Below are 13,998 nucleotides of genomic sequence, written 5' to 3'. Positions count from 1 at the left end.
ACAGGGAAATAAATCTCAAGCTGGAAACAAGGAAGCGAAAGTCCAAAGTGTATTTGTGATTATACGTTTATGTCGCAGACGTGAGGCAGCGCTACTTTATTAAATATTGGACGAAAAAGTTTGGTGTAATGTTGCTGGGATGGATCCCATAGGCGCGTCCCATAGAAACGAAAGAAAAACAATCAAATGACTATACTATAACATTAACAGGTGTCTGTTTTCATTCAGGAATGTCCATGGTTTTGCATCCCATGGATAGATTAAATGTAAAGCAATCATCAATAAATACGCTGTTTAATGAACGCACTTGGTCAGAAAGTGTGAAGTAGAAAGAAACCAACAGGACAGCAACTTTCTACCGTATTTGTGTCGGTTAAATTTCAACTTCTAGCCCTTCCAGCTTAAATGTACTTCATCATTTTCACTTCTGAATAGAATAAATGGATGTGTAATACTCCTGTCCATGCGTTTCAAACCCAAGACCAAGAATAACGTGTTTAAATAAAACAAATCTGCACTTTGGTTCTCACAGATCTCAAAATATTTGCAGCAGATATTTTGGTCCTATTTCAATTTTGCAATGTTACATTTCTTTCTTAAATCTCCAACAGTTCAGTTGCAGTTCAATCAAAATTCACAGCATCAAATGTTTGGACACTATGTCTCCCTGTGTACCCGTGGTCGTGATCCGGTCCAGCATTTCTGTTTACAGTGAGGAAGAGCTTCTGGACGACTTCCCTCTCAATCTAGTTGCATAGGAGGACCTGCTCATGCCGCTTGAATCTGTTCAACAGTGCCAAAGCTGAATGTATAGACACACGACACATACATTCACCGACTTCAAAATAACACCCTTTATTTTCATGACATTGGTTGAAGGTGTAGCAAAGATCTTTCTGCGCCTCCATACTTGCATGTAAAATAAAAGTTTTCATGAAAGAGGAATAGACCCAAACATTAGTTTCATGATACCTCCATCACAGTGGCTGCAATGGACACGCACAGATAAGATTAAACATGATGCAGAGAAGGAGACGCTCCTTGTACATACTGAGGACATTGACAGAGCCATCAAACCCAGCCTGAGCCCAATGTTTGAACAGCCCCCTTAAAAAAGACAATCACAGAACTAGTGCTATTTCCTTTTTGACTGAACACAACAGCATTTCCCCAAACTACTGATACTGCAAGGAGGTCAGTAAATTACGCAAGTGAGTCACATTATTTTATCACTCTATCTTGAAAGCGATAAAGCAGAAATGACATTGACAACTTGGAGGCATTATTTACCAGCTAACCTCTGTTGGAATATAACAGCAACTTAAAAAAAATGCATTTTCAATCCCAATACCAGAACCTTGTTGAGGATTATCTCACAATGTATGATGCATTTTTCATGATCCGGCTCATTTAAAGGGAGTTTGGTAGCCTCACAGAATGAGACAGCAACTGCATTCACCACGATGAGACAGTTGCTCTAGACGTCATGTCAGGCTGATTCTTTAGGGTAACCATCAGACCCTAGTAGATGCTGAGTTTGATCCTCCACCACACGTGGCCCAGGTCCAGGCTGCAACACAAAACCGCAGGTTTAGTAAGTGAAGAAACACAGCAATGCTGATCAGGGGAACACACACACGTCTCTGAAGGTGACATGTCACACAAAAAAAAAGGAACAGAACCCCAAATCTTCGTGAGGGTTCCAGAGTCTATGCTGATGTTTGACTTGATCTATCTCATCCCATCAGAGGAAACTAAGGCTTGGGATCGCTCACATGGCAGCAGGATATAACTCATCATAGCTGGCGAACTGACAGACATACATAAGGACATAATTCAATTTCATTAGTTTGGACAGCTCTGAGCCGGTCGGAGTTTAATATTCCACAGAAAGTCGATGCACTATGACCAAAAGGAAAACACTTGGTCGTCTTTCGCTGACGTGTGTATATGAGTTTGGGTTCTGTCATACCTGAGTACTTATCACATAACTGACTCCTTTGGGCATGGGCTCTAAACCAATGGCCTGCTTCAAGTCATCAGAAAGAGACGCTTCTTCTACAGGAAGACCCTTGATGAATCTGTACATCAAGAAAGCAAGACGTTTTTGAAGCAATACAAACAATAGATTCACCATATGTTACTCCACTTACTGTCCGCCGTTAATTTCTGGAGGAAAGAAATGCTGGACCAACTGGACAAACTCTGGGACATGCTGCTGAAGGGTGAAAATCACAGCATTGGGACCTGCATCGAACGTGTACGCCACCTGATGGGAGCGGACATTAAAAAAAAAAAAAAAGTATGATTGAAAACTTGTGACGTTATGCCAAGAAATCTTTCAGTCTTGTCATGGTCACACTTACCCGGGTCTCGCCACAGTGTTTGTTGTAGCGATGCACCAGGTGGATGACCTGATGAGAGACTCTGTTCAGGTAGAAGATGGGGGGGTAGGTGTCCAGGCAGGTGGCGTGAAACTGGTTACTGTCTTTCATTGTTAGTTCAGCAAAGGCAGGGAAGTCTTTCCTCCTCACGGCCGTGATCATCTCCTCCATGCGTCCTGGAACCACAGACTCTGCTCGGTACTGCAAAAAAAGACACACAACAAGAATGTAACATGTAACAGAAAAATAAAAAATAAATATAATATATTTGTTTGAAGCACACACACATATATATATATATATATATATAAGGAGGACCCTTCCAAAGTACTATACAATCAGACACGGAAGTTCCAATTTGGGTGCTTCAATGAGCCTGGTATAATGGCTAGAAAGTGATAATTTCTGCTTCAAAGTGTTGTACAAGCGCGTTTAATATTGTCGGAAATTGCCAACAACTGCAAAATAACACATTTGAGAGCCCAATTTTCAGCTGCATGCTCGGGCAGATTTCATGTACATGTGGTGGGCAATGAAGAGGTTTTGGGAAAACAAAAGAATGTACCGGTATATTTAAGATGTCAGTGTAAAAAAAACATGGGAAATTGTAAATAAAAAACACGACCAACAGACATGTGCTGTTAATATTTCAATTAATTGACCAAAAGGTGTTTGTCTTATTTGACCTCACAGGGGTCAGATAAATTACTACCAAGTGTTTAGTGAAGCCTTTATTCACCAAGAGATGGTCTTACCTTCAAAAGAGAGCTTGTTTCCACACTAGTTTGCATCCCAGATGTGCTTCCAACATGCTTCCTCTCTGCACTGGCCTGTGGCAGATCAAATCGGTATTTAAAACTACGTTTGCTGAATAAGGCTGTTTATTCTACAGAATAACAAAGTCACACACCACCAGAACAAGAATCCTGAGCTCAGGCCAGTGGCTCTCTGACTCCACCTGTTGGGCCAGACTGTCTTTGCCATCCTTTTTCTGCCCCATGAGCCACTGAACAAATCCTCCATACATGCTCCTACACGCGCTGCCTGAGCCCTGGCGAGCGATCCCAGAAAGCTCCACCTCCACTCCAAACAAGCGAGCCAGAGTATAGACTGCAAGATTAAAAAGAAAAAAGGGAGAGTTAGAACAACATTGTCTCTTCCTGCTGTACAGTCAATAACATAACAAACTTACCCAGACAAGCAAATCCTGCAGCAGAAGACGCCAACCCGGCAGCAGTAGGGAAATTATTCACAGAACATATGTGAACTTTATGAGACAGCCCAAGAGCATCCGAGTCCACTTTGTTCCGACGCTTCCGTGCCAGGCGGCGAACTTCACAAAAGAAAGTGACAAACAAATTCTCAGGATTTGTTTTCTTTCTGAGAGCCAGCAGTAAATAAGGAGCACTCACTCTCTCTCAAACAGGCCTGGAGTCGAGGGTGGTTGATATCCTCCTCCTTTCCATTGAGCCATATTTTATCCTCTTCAAATAACCTGCTGGTTGCTGCTGTTGTGGTCGTTTTTAACTGCAAACATTGGGGTCAACGTGAAAAAGGAACAAAAAACATTGTTTATTTATGTACATCACCTACACAAGTAATTTCATTTAAACACATGTATTCATTGGACTCAATTATTGGCCTGTACCACAATGATCAAACGCAAATACCAGCCAAACACGTGGCCTGGTGAGAGAGGGTCAACACAGACAGTGATATGTCGCAAGGCACAGACAAAAACACTTTAATTCATTTGACCATGTAAATATAATCAAGACTAACTATCGTTGTTTTCCTGTTGGTATGACAGTTGTTACTGCAGTGGCACAGACTGATCATTCGACGGTGAGCACTTGTAAAACTACAACATTAGTTCAATTAAATAAGTCTCATTAAAGATAAGACAGTTCTTAAAAAGAAACTTAACCTGATCTTGATGCAAAGTGACGCTCAATGATGAATTGGTGGGTAGGATTAATTCCTCGTTTCTCTTCCCCCCTGTAAGAAAAGCAGGTTAAACAACACAACTTGTACGTGTGGTGCCAAACAATATTGACCACTTAATATCAACAATGACACGTACAGTCTGAAACACTTACAGTATTTGATGACAGCTATATTTACCGGCGCGGTGCATGTCACAACATGTGTTTTGTCCACCAACTCTTCAGGCATACTAATGCAACGAATCGTAATAAAATAGCAGAGACACTTCAAGAAAGCGAAACACGTCCTGGCTGTGCTCGGTGTGTATGTGAGCGACCATTTCTAAACCACACGATTCGAGATTCTACGTTGCGATAGGATGGTTCCTGACATGTGACTATATACTCAAACCAATCGTCGTCAGCCTACTGACGCAAAACAGACGAGACAGCCAATAGGAAACCATCTGACCACGCTCGTGCGAAAATGGAGACACAATAGCCCCGCCTTCGCTCGCTGCGCTGAAAAGGCTTGAATGGAAGGAAAATACTGAGAAGAGTAATTGCAAATAAAAGTTCTCTCGATCCGTCAGCTCAAATATTGGCGTTAGATACGTACCGCAAGTGTGTCAAAAATACGATAAAATACCTAAGTACGAAACATATATTTAAGGGCAAATGGATAACAACACACCAGCTATGAAATGGCCAGTGAACTTATAGTTAACAGTGCACATATTTGTTTCTGCATCTCCTAACATGAATGTTTAGGAGAGCACCTACAAGATACTAGCAAGAGTTGTCATCATATGTGGTTTACACACTCAAAAACAAGAGGAGGCTGACTTGTCACGGCAAACCCTGGTAGGAAATGCAAAAGAATCTGTGCTTAAATAATGTGAATATTGCACACATTGAACACTAACAGGGTTTAAATATAAGTTTTACACCTCCATGAATGACCAAATGTATTATTTATCAGCCATGTTATTTAATATGAACACGGACGACATTCAAGGTGATGGAATTAGTTTCCTGTGTTTTATAATACGTGTTATAAATGCGTTTTATAATTGGTAAATTACACTTGTAGAGAAAAACATTGAAAGGGCATGCTGAACAAAGGAACTTAAGGCATTTTATTTATTTTGTAAACAATCCAAATACATGAGGAGAAAATGTCCAAGTGCAACATCCAAAATAGATGTTTTGATGGAAGGAGGAAACAGCAGAAAAGTGCGAAATCTACCAAAACCTTTGATGCCTTTTGCCTTATCTAGAGAGGGAGAAAAAATCCACCCCCGAACAAAAATGAAACTAAAATACAAACCAGTATGAACCATGAGTGTTACTTGATGGCCAGTGTTTACCACCATCTCCGGAAGACACCTAACCAAAAAGCTTCGGATGAAAGCTAGACATACTTTATGGCGGCCATATTGTCATTGATCACTGTCTGAAGCGACACTCGAGCAGTGCATTAGTCCTCTCAACGGGTGGGCCACTGTTTATTGAAGAAACAAGACTCAGAAGACTGTTGAAGAGTCGCTGCACAGATTTCTTCCAACAACTTCAGTTGAGTTAATAATCATCCTCATCCTCTTCATCCGAATCCATCACCCTCCGTCTGTTGAACTGAAAAACACACAATTACACATTTTGATCTCTTTGAAAATTATTTCTCATCTGCTGAAGTTTGATATCAATAGAGTGCATGCACTGAAAATACTTTCATACTTTATACTTACTTTTCTAATTACTTTATTTTCCGTATTATAGAGCGTGCAGGAATATTAGCCGCACCCACGAAATTTAAGAAGGCAAATTTTTTTCGTACATTAAGCTGCACCGGTGCATAAGCCGCGGGTGCACTGGTGCTGTCTGCACCACAGAAAATGCATGAGGGTCACTTCTAATGATCCTCTAGTTCTAGTTTTGAAAACGGGGTCCAACATGGTGACTGACTCATGAAACAATCTCGGCAACGTTCTGAACTTGAATCATGAACTCCTCACATCTTATTCACATTTAAAGTGTTCAAAATGCACTTTCACCCTCCAGAAGGCATAGCTGCAGACACGCGGGCAAAAAGAGCGAATTTGAAGCGCTTCATCAGAGTGCCGGCTGTCACATGTGATTGGGTTTGTGATCAGCAATGACAGGTGGTGTTCGGCATTCACCGATCACGCCAAGATCAGCCTTTCATAATCGGTGGCCAATCAATCGGAGCATCCCTAGTAAAAATCCATATATTAGCCGAGTTGTTGTATAAGCCCCAGGGTTCAGACCGCGAGAAAAAAGTAGTGGCTTATAGTCTGGAAAATACAGTAATTTTCAAAATCCTAAATGACAAGTTCTAATTATGTGTGTCAATGCCACACCCTGATAGAATATCTTTTTTTTTATCTTGGTGCCAAAACTTCCCTCAGTAAAATTGAATCCATTCACTTTGAAAACACATTTCTTTCTTCACTTCCATGACACAGCGACTGACAAGGACCCCCGTTTACAGTAACACTGCAAGCAAAGCGCTTGTCTCAGTTTTAGTAGCTGCTGATGTCACAGTGACAGATTTTGTCATTCAGCAATGGAATCATGCTCATTATAATATCGCTCATCATTCGGAGACACTTCAGTCACATTAAGGTAATGATATTCATAGATGAGGCATGTGAGACTCACTTTAACAGTTGTCTTTTTTTCTGTCTGTTTGTTGACTTTTTCAAGGATCTCGATCAATCCTGACTCTGAAATCTGAGAAAACAAAGACGAGGAATGTTACTGGAAGCACATAATCAAGCCAATTATTTCCCACAACATCATTTCATCACTCTTAAAAGATAGTATTTTGTATTCCACTGCAGCAGCAAAAAACGCACTTAAATATAGTAATGCAGAGTAGCCACATCAATACCAAAAACTAAATCAATAATTATTGAGAATAACACTTACTTTTCCTCCCAGCTGTCCAAAACGAGCCATTTGAATCAGATAGTTCTCAACAGCTTTGGCTTTTTCAGGCTTTACTAAAGCCAGATTGCTTACTGGAAAACAGAAGAAAACATTGAGTCCATTTATCACTTCCATGACACATGTATGGTGGTGCTGACGTACATCTGGCTCGGGCTGCCTGTTCTAGAACCTGGGCTAATATTGAGTTTCTCATGTCATCTTCTCTGTAAGACAAAGACGATTACACTCAGGTGTGTATTTGGATGGAAAACAGAAAGGAATGCAATAAGGAACAACAAAAAAGCACAGGTCATTAAATGAAGAAGTACCTTTGTTTTGCTTCTTCTGCTTGCTGATTGTTTGAGCCACCCTGAAGGATGGAGAAAACAAACACCAGCAACATTAGATATGAAATCATGTTTTAAAAATACTTTCAAATTCACCAAATATGGACTCTAAACCTTTCCTGGGTAACGCAGTAATATACGAAGCAATGGAACGTTTTTTCTTGGTCACACGAGTTAATTGAAAAACATCTTAAACGATGTAGCAGCGTTCTGGTGAACCTCGATATCTACAGCAAAAAGATGTACACAAAAAAGACTGCTAAAAATAAGACATGTTCTGCACATGCAGCACTGGATGGGTGTGATCTGTCAAGAGCTACTTAGTCTAATGTGGTTCAATAAAGGCGCGGTTTCTGTGCATACTATGGCAAGAAATGATAAATTAAATCATGAACGACACAACGTTCAGTGTATCAGAGTGACAGAGTGATTCAGTGACAGTTTTAGCTCCACATGCTAACGGAGAAACTAGTCAGCATCTCCATATAAGGGGAGCGAAAACACGTTTCTCCCAGGACTGCTCTCTGCTTACCCCATGTTTCGCCTGGAGTTCGGCCATCCTTTGCTGTCTTATTGCTTCTAATTCGTCGTCTGCCATTCTTTAATGCAACAACGTAGACGAAAACAAAGAAAAAGTGATTTAGCCGTATCGTCACCAAGAAGCAGCCAGGCCCGTCCTACAAAGGCAAGAATAATCGAACACGGATAGTCAAGTCCATGCAGGCAAAAGCAACTGAAAAAGGATGTAGTCCGCGACCCAGCGTGTTAATATTAAATGAAACAATAACTATAAACTGTATCATAATTATAGAACTTTATTGATGCTGCACATTTCAGAACGCTGTTCATGAAACGCTTTACAGGAAGAACAAGACATCAACAAGGTTGTACCGCCAACTTCCACAAATATGAAACGATAACAGTTATTCATTTAAAACATTATTTTTGGACCAGCCAGAGTCAGCGCGAGCGGTTGGGGACGACTGCCTCCGACACTCGGACCCTCAACACCGGGTCTCCTCAGGGCTGTGTTCTCTCTCAACCACAACAACCTGGAGCTGAAGGCCCAGAAGACAGTGGAGATGATCTCATGACCTTCAGGAGAGTCACTGCTCCTCCATCCCCTCTAATGTTGGCAGGTTCGCCCATTCCCATTGTGGACTTTTTCTGCTTCCTGGGAACCGCCATCACCATCAGAAAAGCCCAGCAGAGAATGTTCTTCTTGCAGCAGTTCCGAAAACTCCGACTGCCGACCAAGTTGCTGGTGGAGTTCTACACAGCCATCAGCGAGTCCATCCTCACAGCCTCTACCACCGTCTGGTACAGCAGCGCCACCTCCAGGGACAAAGGCAGACTGCAGCGGATTGTGCGTTCTCCTGTGAAGGTGATCGCTTGCAGCCTGCCACCTCTTCAGGACCTGTATGCCTCTAGGACCCAGAGACGTACAGGTCGGTTCAGAGCCGACCCTTCTCACCCTGGTCATGGACTGTTTGTCCCTCTTCCCTTTGGCAGGAGGCTGCGGTCAGGAACAGCTTCTTCCCCTCAGTCATCCTTGTTGTTTGTGGGTTATTTATTAATTCGTTTTTTTTCTTCTTATTTTTTGTTTCTTTTTTCTTATTGTTATTAATTATTGTTATGTTGCTATTGTGTTTTTCACTGCACGTTTTCCAAAGCACTTTCCGAGTTGTTGGGTTCCCCACTGACCATGGCAATAAATCTGATTCTGATAACAGTTATTCATTTAAACATTTATTTTTTCCAGGGATATCGTGTATAACAAGGATATTGTCAGGATTTTCAATTTTCAAAGCAAAAGAGAGAACATTTTTAACACCATGAAGACAGAGATAAAATTTTGGATTTAGAAAATGACACAGACACAAACGCACGCCGGTAAATATTTAGTGTTAGCTAATCCAATAAAACTGCAGTGTTAACGATGCTCAAAATACTGGGGTTAGCAACATGAAATGCAAAAGCATGGACTTCAGAGAAAACATCTTCCTTGACAGAGGTCTGATGATGCTCTTTAACAGAAGGATGTGAATGGTCACGATGTCTAACGTTCTCTGTATGTGCTGTATGAGAATCTACTCAGAAGAAGATGAACATGGTACTGTTGTTCTGCATCATCCACGGCAAACACAATCTGCAACAGAAAATATGTGTTACAGGTCAGACAGACCATGAATGTACTGGCACATTCCTCACCTCAACATAGGGATAAAAGCTGGTCTCCCCCAAACTCTCCCAGTACAGCTCCGTTTCAAAGCGGATCTTGTACATACCAGGCTGAAACATTTCTTTAGTGATGAGTCCTGGGCAACGGCCATGACGGTCGGTCACGCTGGTGAGACAAGACAGGTGGTGATCAATGTGAGTGACAAGTCTATGTGCTTCATTGTCATATACTAAAGAATACACAGGATTAACTCTTCAATCGTTTTGGGATGAAAACAGGAAATGTAGCTTGAATAGAAGGGTCAACAGAAGACGGATGATATTTTGTCTTCGATCTTCTGCTACAAATTTGAGAAACACTTAGCAGAGGTTAAGTGACGAAACTGTCCACATCATGTCAAGTAATGATTCTATGTCGTGACTAGCGACTAATGTGATCCAGAAAAGATGATCAGCAAAACGACAGCATTGAACATGAACAATTGGAAATGCTTAAACTGTACTTCTGAATTCATTCAACAAATTAAACTACTCAACTGTTGCATGCAAAAATATTTGGACATATTTCTCAGTAAAATGAACAAGTTCATTTTATCCCCCGAATTTAGTTCTATTTAAAGCACCAATCTGATTTATGGTCAGGTGTTACCCAGTAGTGATCAAATTCCAGACTTTGGTTGAGGCGTCCTGTCCGTACAGACTGAGAGCCATATCTGCCACGGGGATTCCAGTGGCAATATTCAGCACATGGGTGGTCAGTGGACTGGAAGCATTTGCCATTGCTGTGTTCTAGAAGAAAGATAGTAGACTGAAACCAAATAAGGTTAATGCATCTGTAATTATTGCAAACTATCAGTAAGTGCAACATAGAACAAATGTAATGCAGTACAATGTCACTGTAATGTCATTTCTAGTCATTTACATAACATTGCATTGAAGTTTATTCAGTGTCTTACTATGAATATTGGTCAACGATGTAATTTAGCTGTCTCCACAGAAATGCATCTTGCAATAATAAAAATAATTAAAAAAAAATACAGACAATGCACTTTTGATGAATTCCATCGGAAAATAGCGGAAAATAAAAATCATTATCTTACTCCATATGTCTTTTGAAAGAAAGAATGGAAGAGAAATCATCATGTCAATATCAGAGACAGTGAGCATCTAGAAACAATTTATTGAATTGAAATTAATACAGAAAACTGACCAATTCAAACAAATGCATCACAGCAGCATTAAATGTAATACATTTTTCAGTTGTAGAAGTTTTCTTACTCACCTTACAGTGCAGTAGGATCTGGCCCCTGATGTTCTGCAGCCTGAGTGTGTTCATGTGGGCAATAAAATTGACTCCCAAATGGGTCAGAGCAGGAGCGAATAATGTAATTTTCAGCTTTACTCAATGCTTGACATTTGAATCACATAACTCTAGTGCCACTATGTTCGGCGTTATCTTTCTGTCAACAGTGAAGCGATTGTGCGAGAGGACACATGAATTTCGGAAAAGGCAGATGAAGAACTTGCGTCAAGCTTAAAGATCCACCTCGGGTCGCATCGTGTATTGGACACGATAACGCCAGCTCGATCACGAGTTCAGTCTGCATAAAACCAAATACTATGTTTCAGATTAAAAGGAAATGAACCGTATCATACTATTTTTGTCTCTAAGTAGTGTTGACATGCTGGAAAACTCTCCACTGTCACAGAATAAACAGTGGTCCAACTGGTTATTGGGAAGCAAACACAGCAGCAGTGTTCACCGTTTGGCTTTTCACTAAAAGACTTTTATTTTGATCTGCACCCAAAAATAATCTCAAAAATCAGTGTTGAAATGTCCCATCTGAATTACTTTGAACGTCCTTGTTTTTAATAATATGAACACAACATTGTCATATTTAGTTCAGATAATAAATTAAGCGAGGTGTACACAGACTTCCGGCTTGTCACATGACTCACCTGGGACGTGACTTCCACGATCTCTCCACCTCTCAACTGACTGAAGTAGAATCTGTCGTCTTTTTAAGCATTTAGAATGATGTTATTAATATTCAGAAACAAAGACGTTAAGGCGCCAAAATGTATTGGTAGTGGCACATAAGATTTTGACCTCAATTGTGCACATTTATAGTCCAGTGAAACTCATAGTTAAAATGAGGGAATATAGGGAACTCATGCAAACACGTGGTGGACACTGGACTCCACACCTCTGAGTTGTGATGCTAAGCTGCTTCCACTTCATGACACAGTGGCATCTCAAGGTCATAGATTCCCTTGAGCGAGACAAGGACCTTCATGACCTTCCAGCAGTCTATAAAAGTGTGACTAACAGATTAGAGCCATTTATATAAAACAACCTGTGTAGCTCTTGAGGCAGTACTTTGGCAACACTGCTGTTCTGTCGTTTGCTTGTGGCCATTTTGAAATGTCACGAGTCAAAACTCCACCAAGCTGAATACAAAGCTGGATAGTTCTATCAAGGCCCACATGCGTAATTCTGTGCTCATTGATTTATCACTGTTAGGTCAGTTGCCACATGCCTCCTCCTTCTGTTGAAGATGCAGCCGTAGGTTCTTTGAGGTGCAGTCATTTCTCTGTAGTCAGCTCACTCCCTCGAAACACTGAAACCATCAGGCACCAACAGTTTCATAGGAAGCTGCGGTCATGTGACTTCCAGGTGTCTGGAGGGAGCAGCTGAAGGTTAAAGACAGTTGAGGGAAGTTCACCTTCAACTGGGTACAGAATCAGAATCCTGATCTGAGTCCATCAGGCCAGAAGAAATGAAGATTAAACTTCAACAAGCTCCATGGAAAGGGATGTCCGGTCGATCAGTGGCACATGTGACAGACTGTGGACTGCTCCAGTAAAATGCAATGATGGAAAATCCTGGTTACCTATTGTAACCGCAGTTCGATGAATACGTGCTTTGCCCTCTAATGGCCTTCGCTATTGGTTAATCCACATCGAGGCACTGGCCCAGGAAGGCACTCCTCACTGTGTATATTGCCCCTCGTCTTCCGCTGCTTTGCCTCTTTTGGAACTCAGCCGCCAAAGACAGGCCTGCTGGGCAGCCAGTTAGAGGGCTCCGCACATATTCATCGAACTGCAGTTACAGTAAGTGACCAGGATTTCTTTCATATGTGCTTCGCCCTCCTACAGCCTTCCCTATTGGTTAAAAACCACAGTGAAGGCCGTTGGGATTAGTTGACTCTCAGCATAGCCTAAGAAAGAAAGAAGACCATACCTGAGGAAGCAGGTGACCAATGTCCTGCCGGCTCGGCCGGGGACGAAGTTTCACCTCTGGAAAGGACAGTGTGACAGTCGCTGGGAAGAAACCGATCTCCCTTTCAGACTCCCACCATAACAGACGAACAGTCCGTCCGTCTGAAGTCTCCAGTTCTGTCGACGTAATCTGCAGTGACACGAACTGGACACAAAAGATGCAGTTTCGCCTCCTGCTCATTTTGATGAGGGGGAGGATGGATGACCACAAGATGATCACCTGTGCCCATTACTCCGTAGTGATCACCTTCGGTCTGAAAGCAGGGTTAGGGTGAAGCGTTACTGAGTCCCCTCCACCACCATACACCATGACATACAGTTAGGGTTGACTGATAATGCTGTCAGATCACTGACCCATTTAGATGTAGACAAAACTAAGAGCAGTACCGTCTTAAGGCTCAGGTCCTCCAGAGAAGACGTTCGAATGGAGGTACACATAGGGCTTCTTGGACCACTAGCAGATTCCATCTGGAGTTTAGGTTCCTTACAGGAGGCCAAGCAGAAATGTCTTCATGATCCGTCTGACTTCTCACCGAGAAACGAGCCAGGCCCTGGTGTTCCTCAGAGATGGCTGCCACAAACGCATTCAGTGTGGAGGCTGCCCGTCCTCTATCCAGCAACTCCTGGAGAAAGGAAAGCACACCAGAGACAGGACAACAGGATGGTGTGAGACCTTTAGATCCACACCAATCTGCGAAGACGCGCCACCTAATGGAGCAGGTCCTGTTGGTGGCCGGTGCTCAGGTGCACTGCACTGTTGAAATAACTGCATCCGACAATCCCATGTCAAGCTATTTCAACCTTTCAACATCCAAACCTTGAGAGGGCGTCCTATCACCGGATGGGCTCGACACACTCCTCCGGCTTTGGTCAACACACCAGCAACATCGAGGGTTGGCCATGGAGGCCCCACCATCAGTCCGACCA

General features: G+C 42.0%; 3 protein-coding genes across 3 annotated transcripts; all 3 read right to left on the bottom strand.

Moving 5' to 3' along the window:
- Positions 1 to 840: 840 nt before the first annotated feature.
- On the bottom strand, positions 841 to 4,661 carry mvda (mevalonate (diphospho) decarboxylase a). Its single transcript, XM_053865192.1, has 10 exons — positions 4,484 to 4,661; positions 4,312 to 4,382; positions 3,797 to 3,911; positions 3,577 to 3,717; positions 3,295 to 3,494; positions 3,140 to 3,214; positions 2,367 to 2,585; positions 2,154 to 2,269; positions 1,973 to 2,081; positions 841 to 1,570 (listed from the first exon to the last, which is right to left on the bottom strand). The coding sequence occupies exons 1-10, from the start codon at positions 4,557 to 4,559 to the stop codon at positions 1,490 to 1,492; spliced, it is 1,203 nt and encodes a 400-aa protein (XP_053721167.1). The 5' UTR covers positions 4,560 to 4,661; the 3' UTR covers positions 841 to 1,489.
- Positions 4,662 to 5,421: 760 nt separating this feature from the next.
- pdcd5 (programmed cell death 5) lies at positions 5,422 to 8,306 on the bottom strand. Its single transcript, XM_053865729.1, has 6 exons — positions 8,141 to 8,306; positions 7,591 to 7,631; positions 7,424 to 7,485; positions 7,262 to 7,353; positions 6,992 to 7,063; positions 5,422 to 5,944 (listed from the first exon to the last, which is right to left on the bottom strand). The coding sequence occupies exons 1-6, from the start codon at positions 8,204 to 8,206 to the stop codon at positions 5,891 to 5,893; spliced, it is 387 nt and encodes a 128-aa protein (XP_053721704.1). The 5' UTR covers positions 8,207 to 8,306; the 3' UTR covers positions 5,422 to 5,890.
- Positions 8,307 to 9,450: 1,144 nt separating this feature from the next.
- Positions 9,451 to 11,125, bottom strand: LOC128759287 (5-hydroxyisourate hydrolase-like). Its single transcript, XM_053866155.1, has 4 exons — positions 11,072 to 11,125; positions 10,439 to 10,578; positions 9,820 to 9,955; positions 9,451 to 9,757 (listed from the first exon to the last, which is right to left on the bottom strand). The coding sequence occupies exons 1-4, from the start codon at positions 11,123 to 11,125 to the stop codon at positions 9,668 to 9,670; spliced, it is 420 nt and encodes a 139-aa protein (XP_053722130.1). The 3' UTR covers positions 9,451 to 9,667.
- Between the last annotated feature and the right edge of the window lie 2,873 nt (positions 11,126 to 13,998).

Source organism: Synchiropus splendidus, chromosome 5 (assembly GCF_027744825.2).
Source record: "Synchiropus splendidus isolate RoL2022-P1 chromosome 5, RoL_Sspl_1.0, whole genome shotgun sequence".
NCBI lineage: Eukaryota > Metazoa > Chordata > Actinopteri > Syngnathiformes > Callionymidae > Synchiropus > Synchiropus splendidus.
This window is presented reverse-complemented; position numbering and strand designations above follow the sequence as displayed.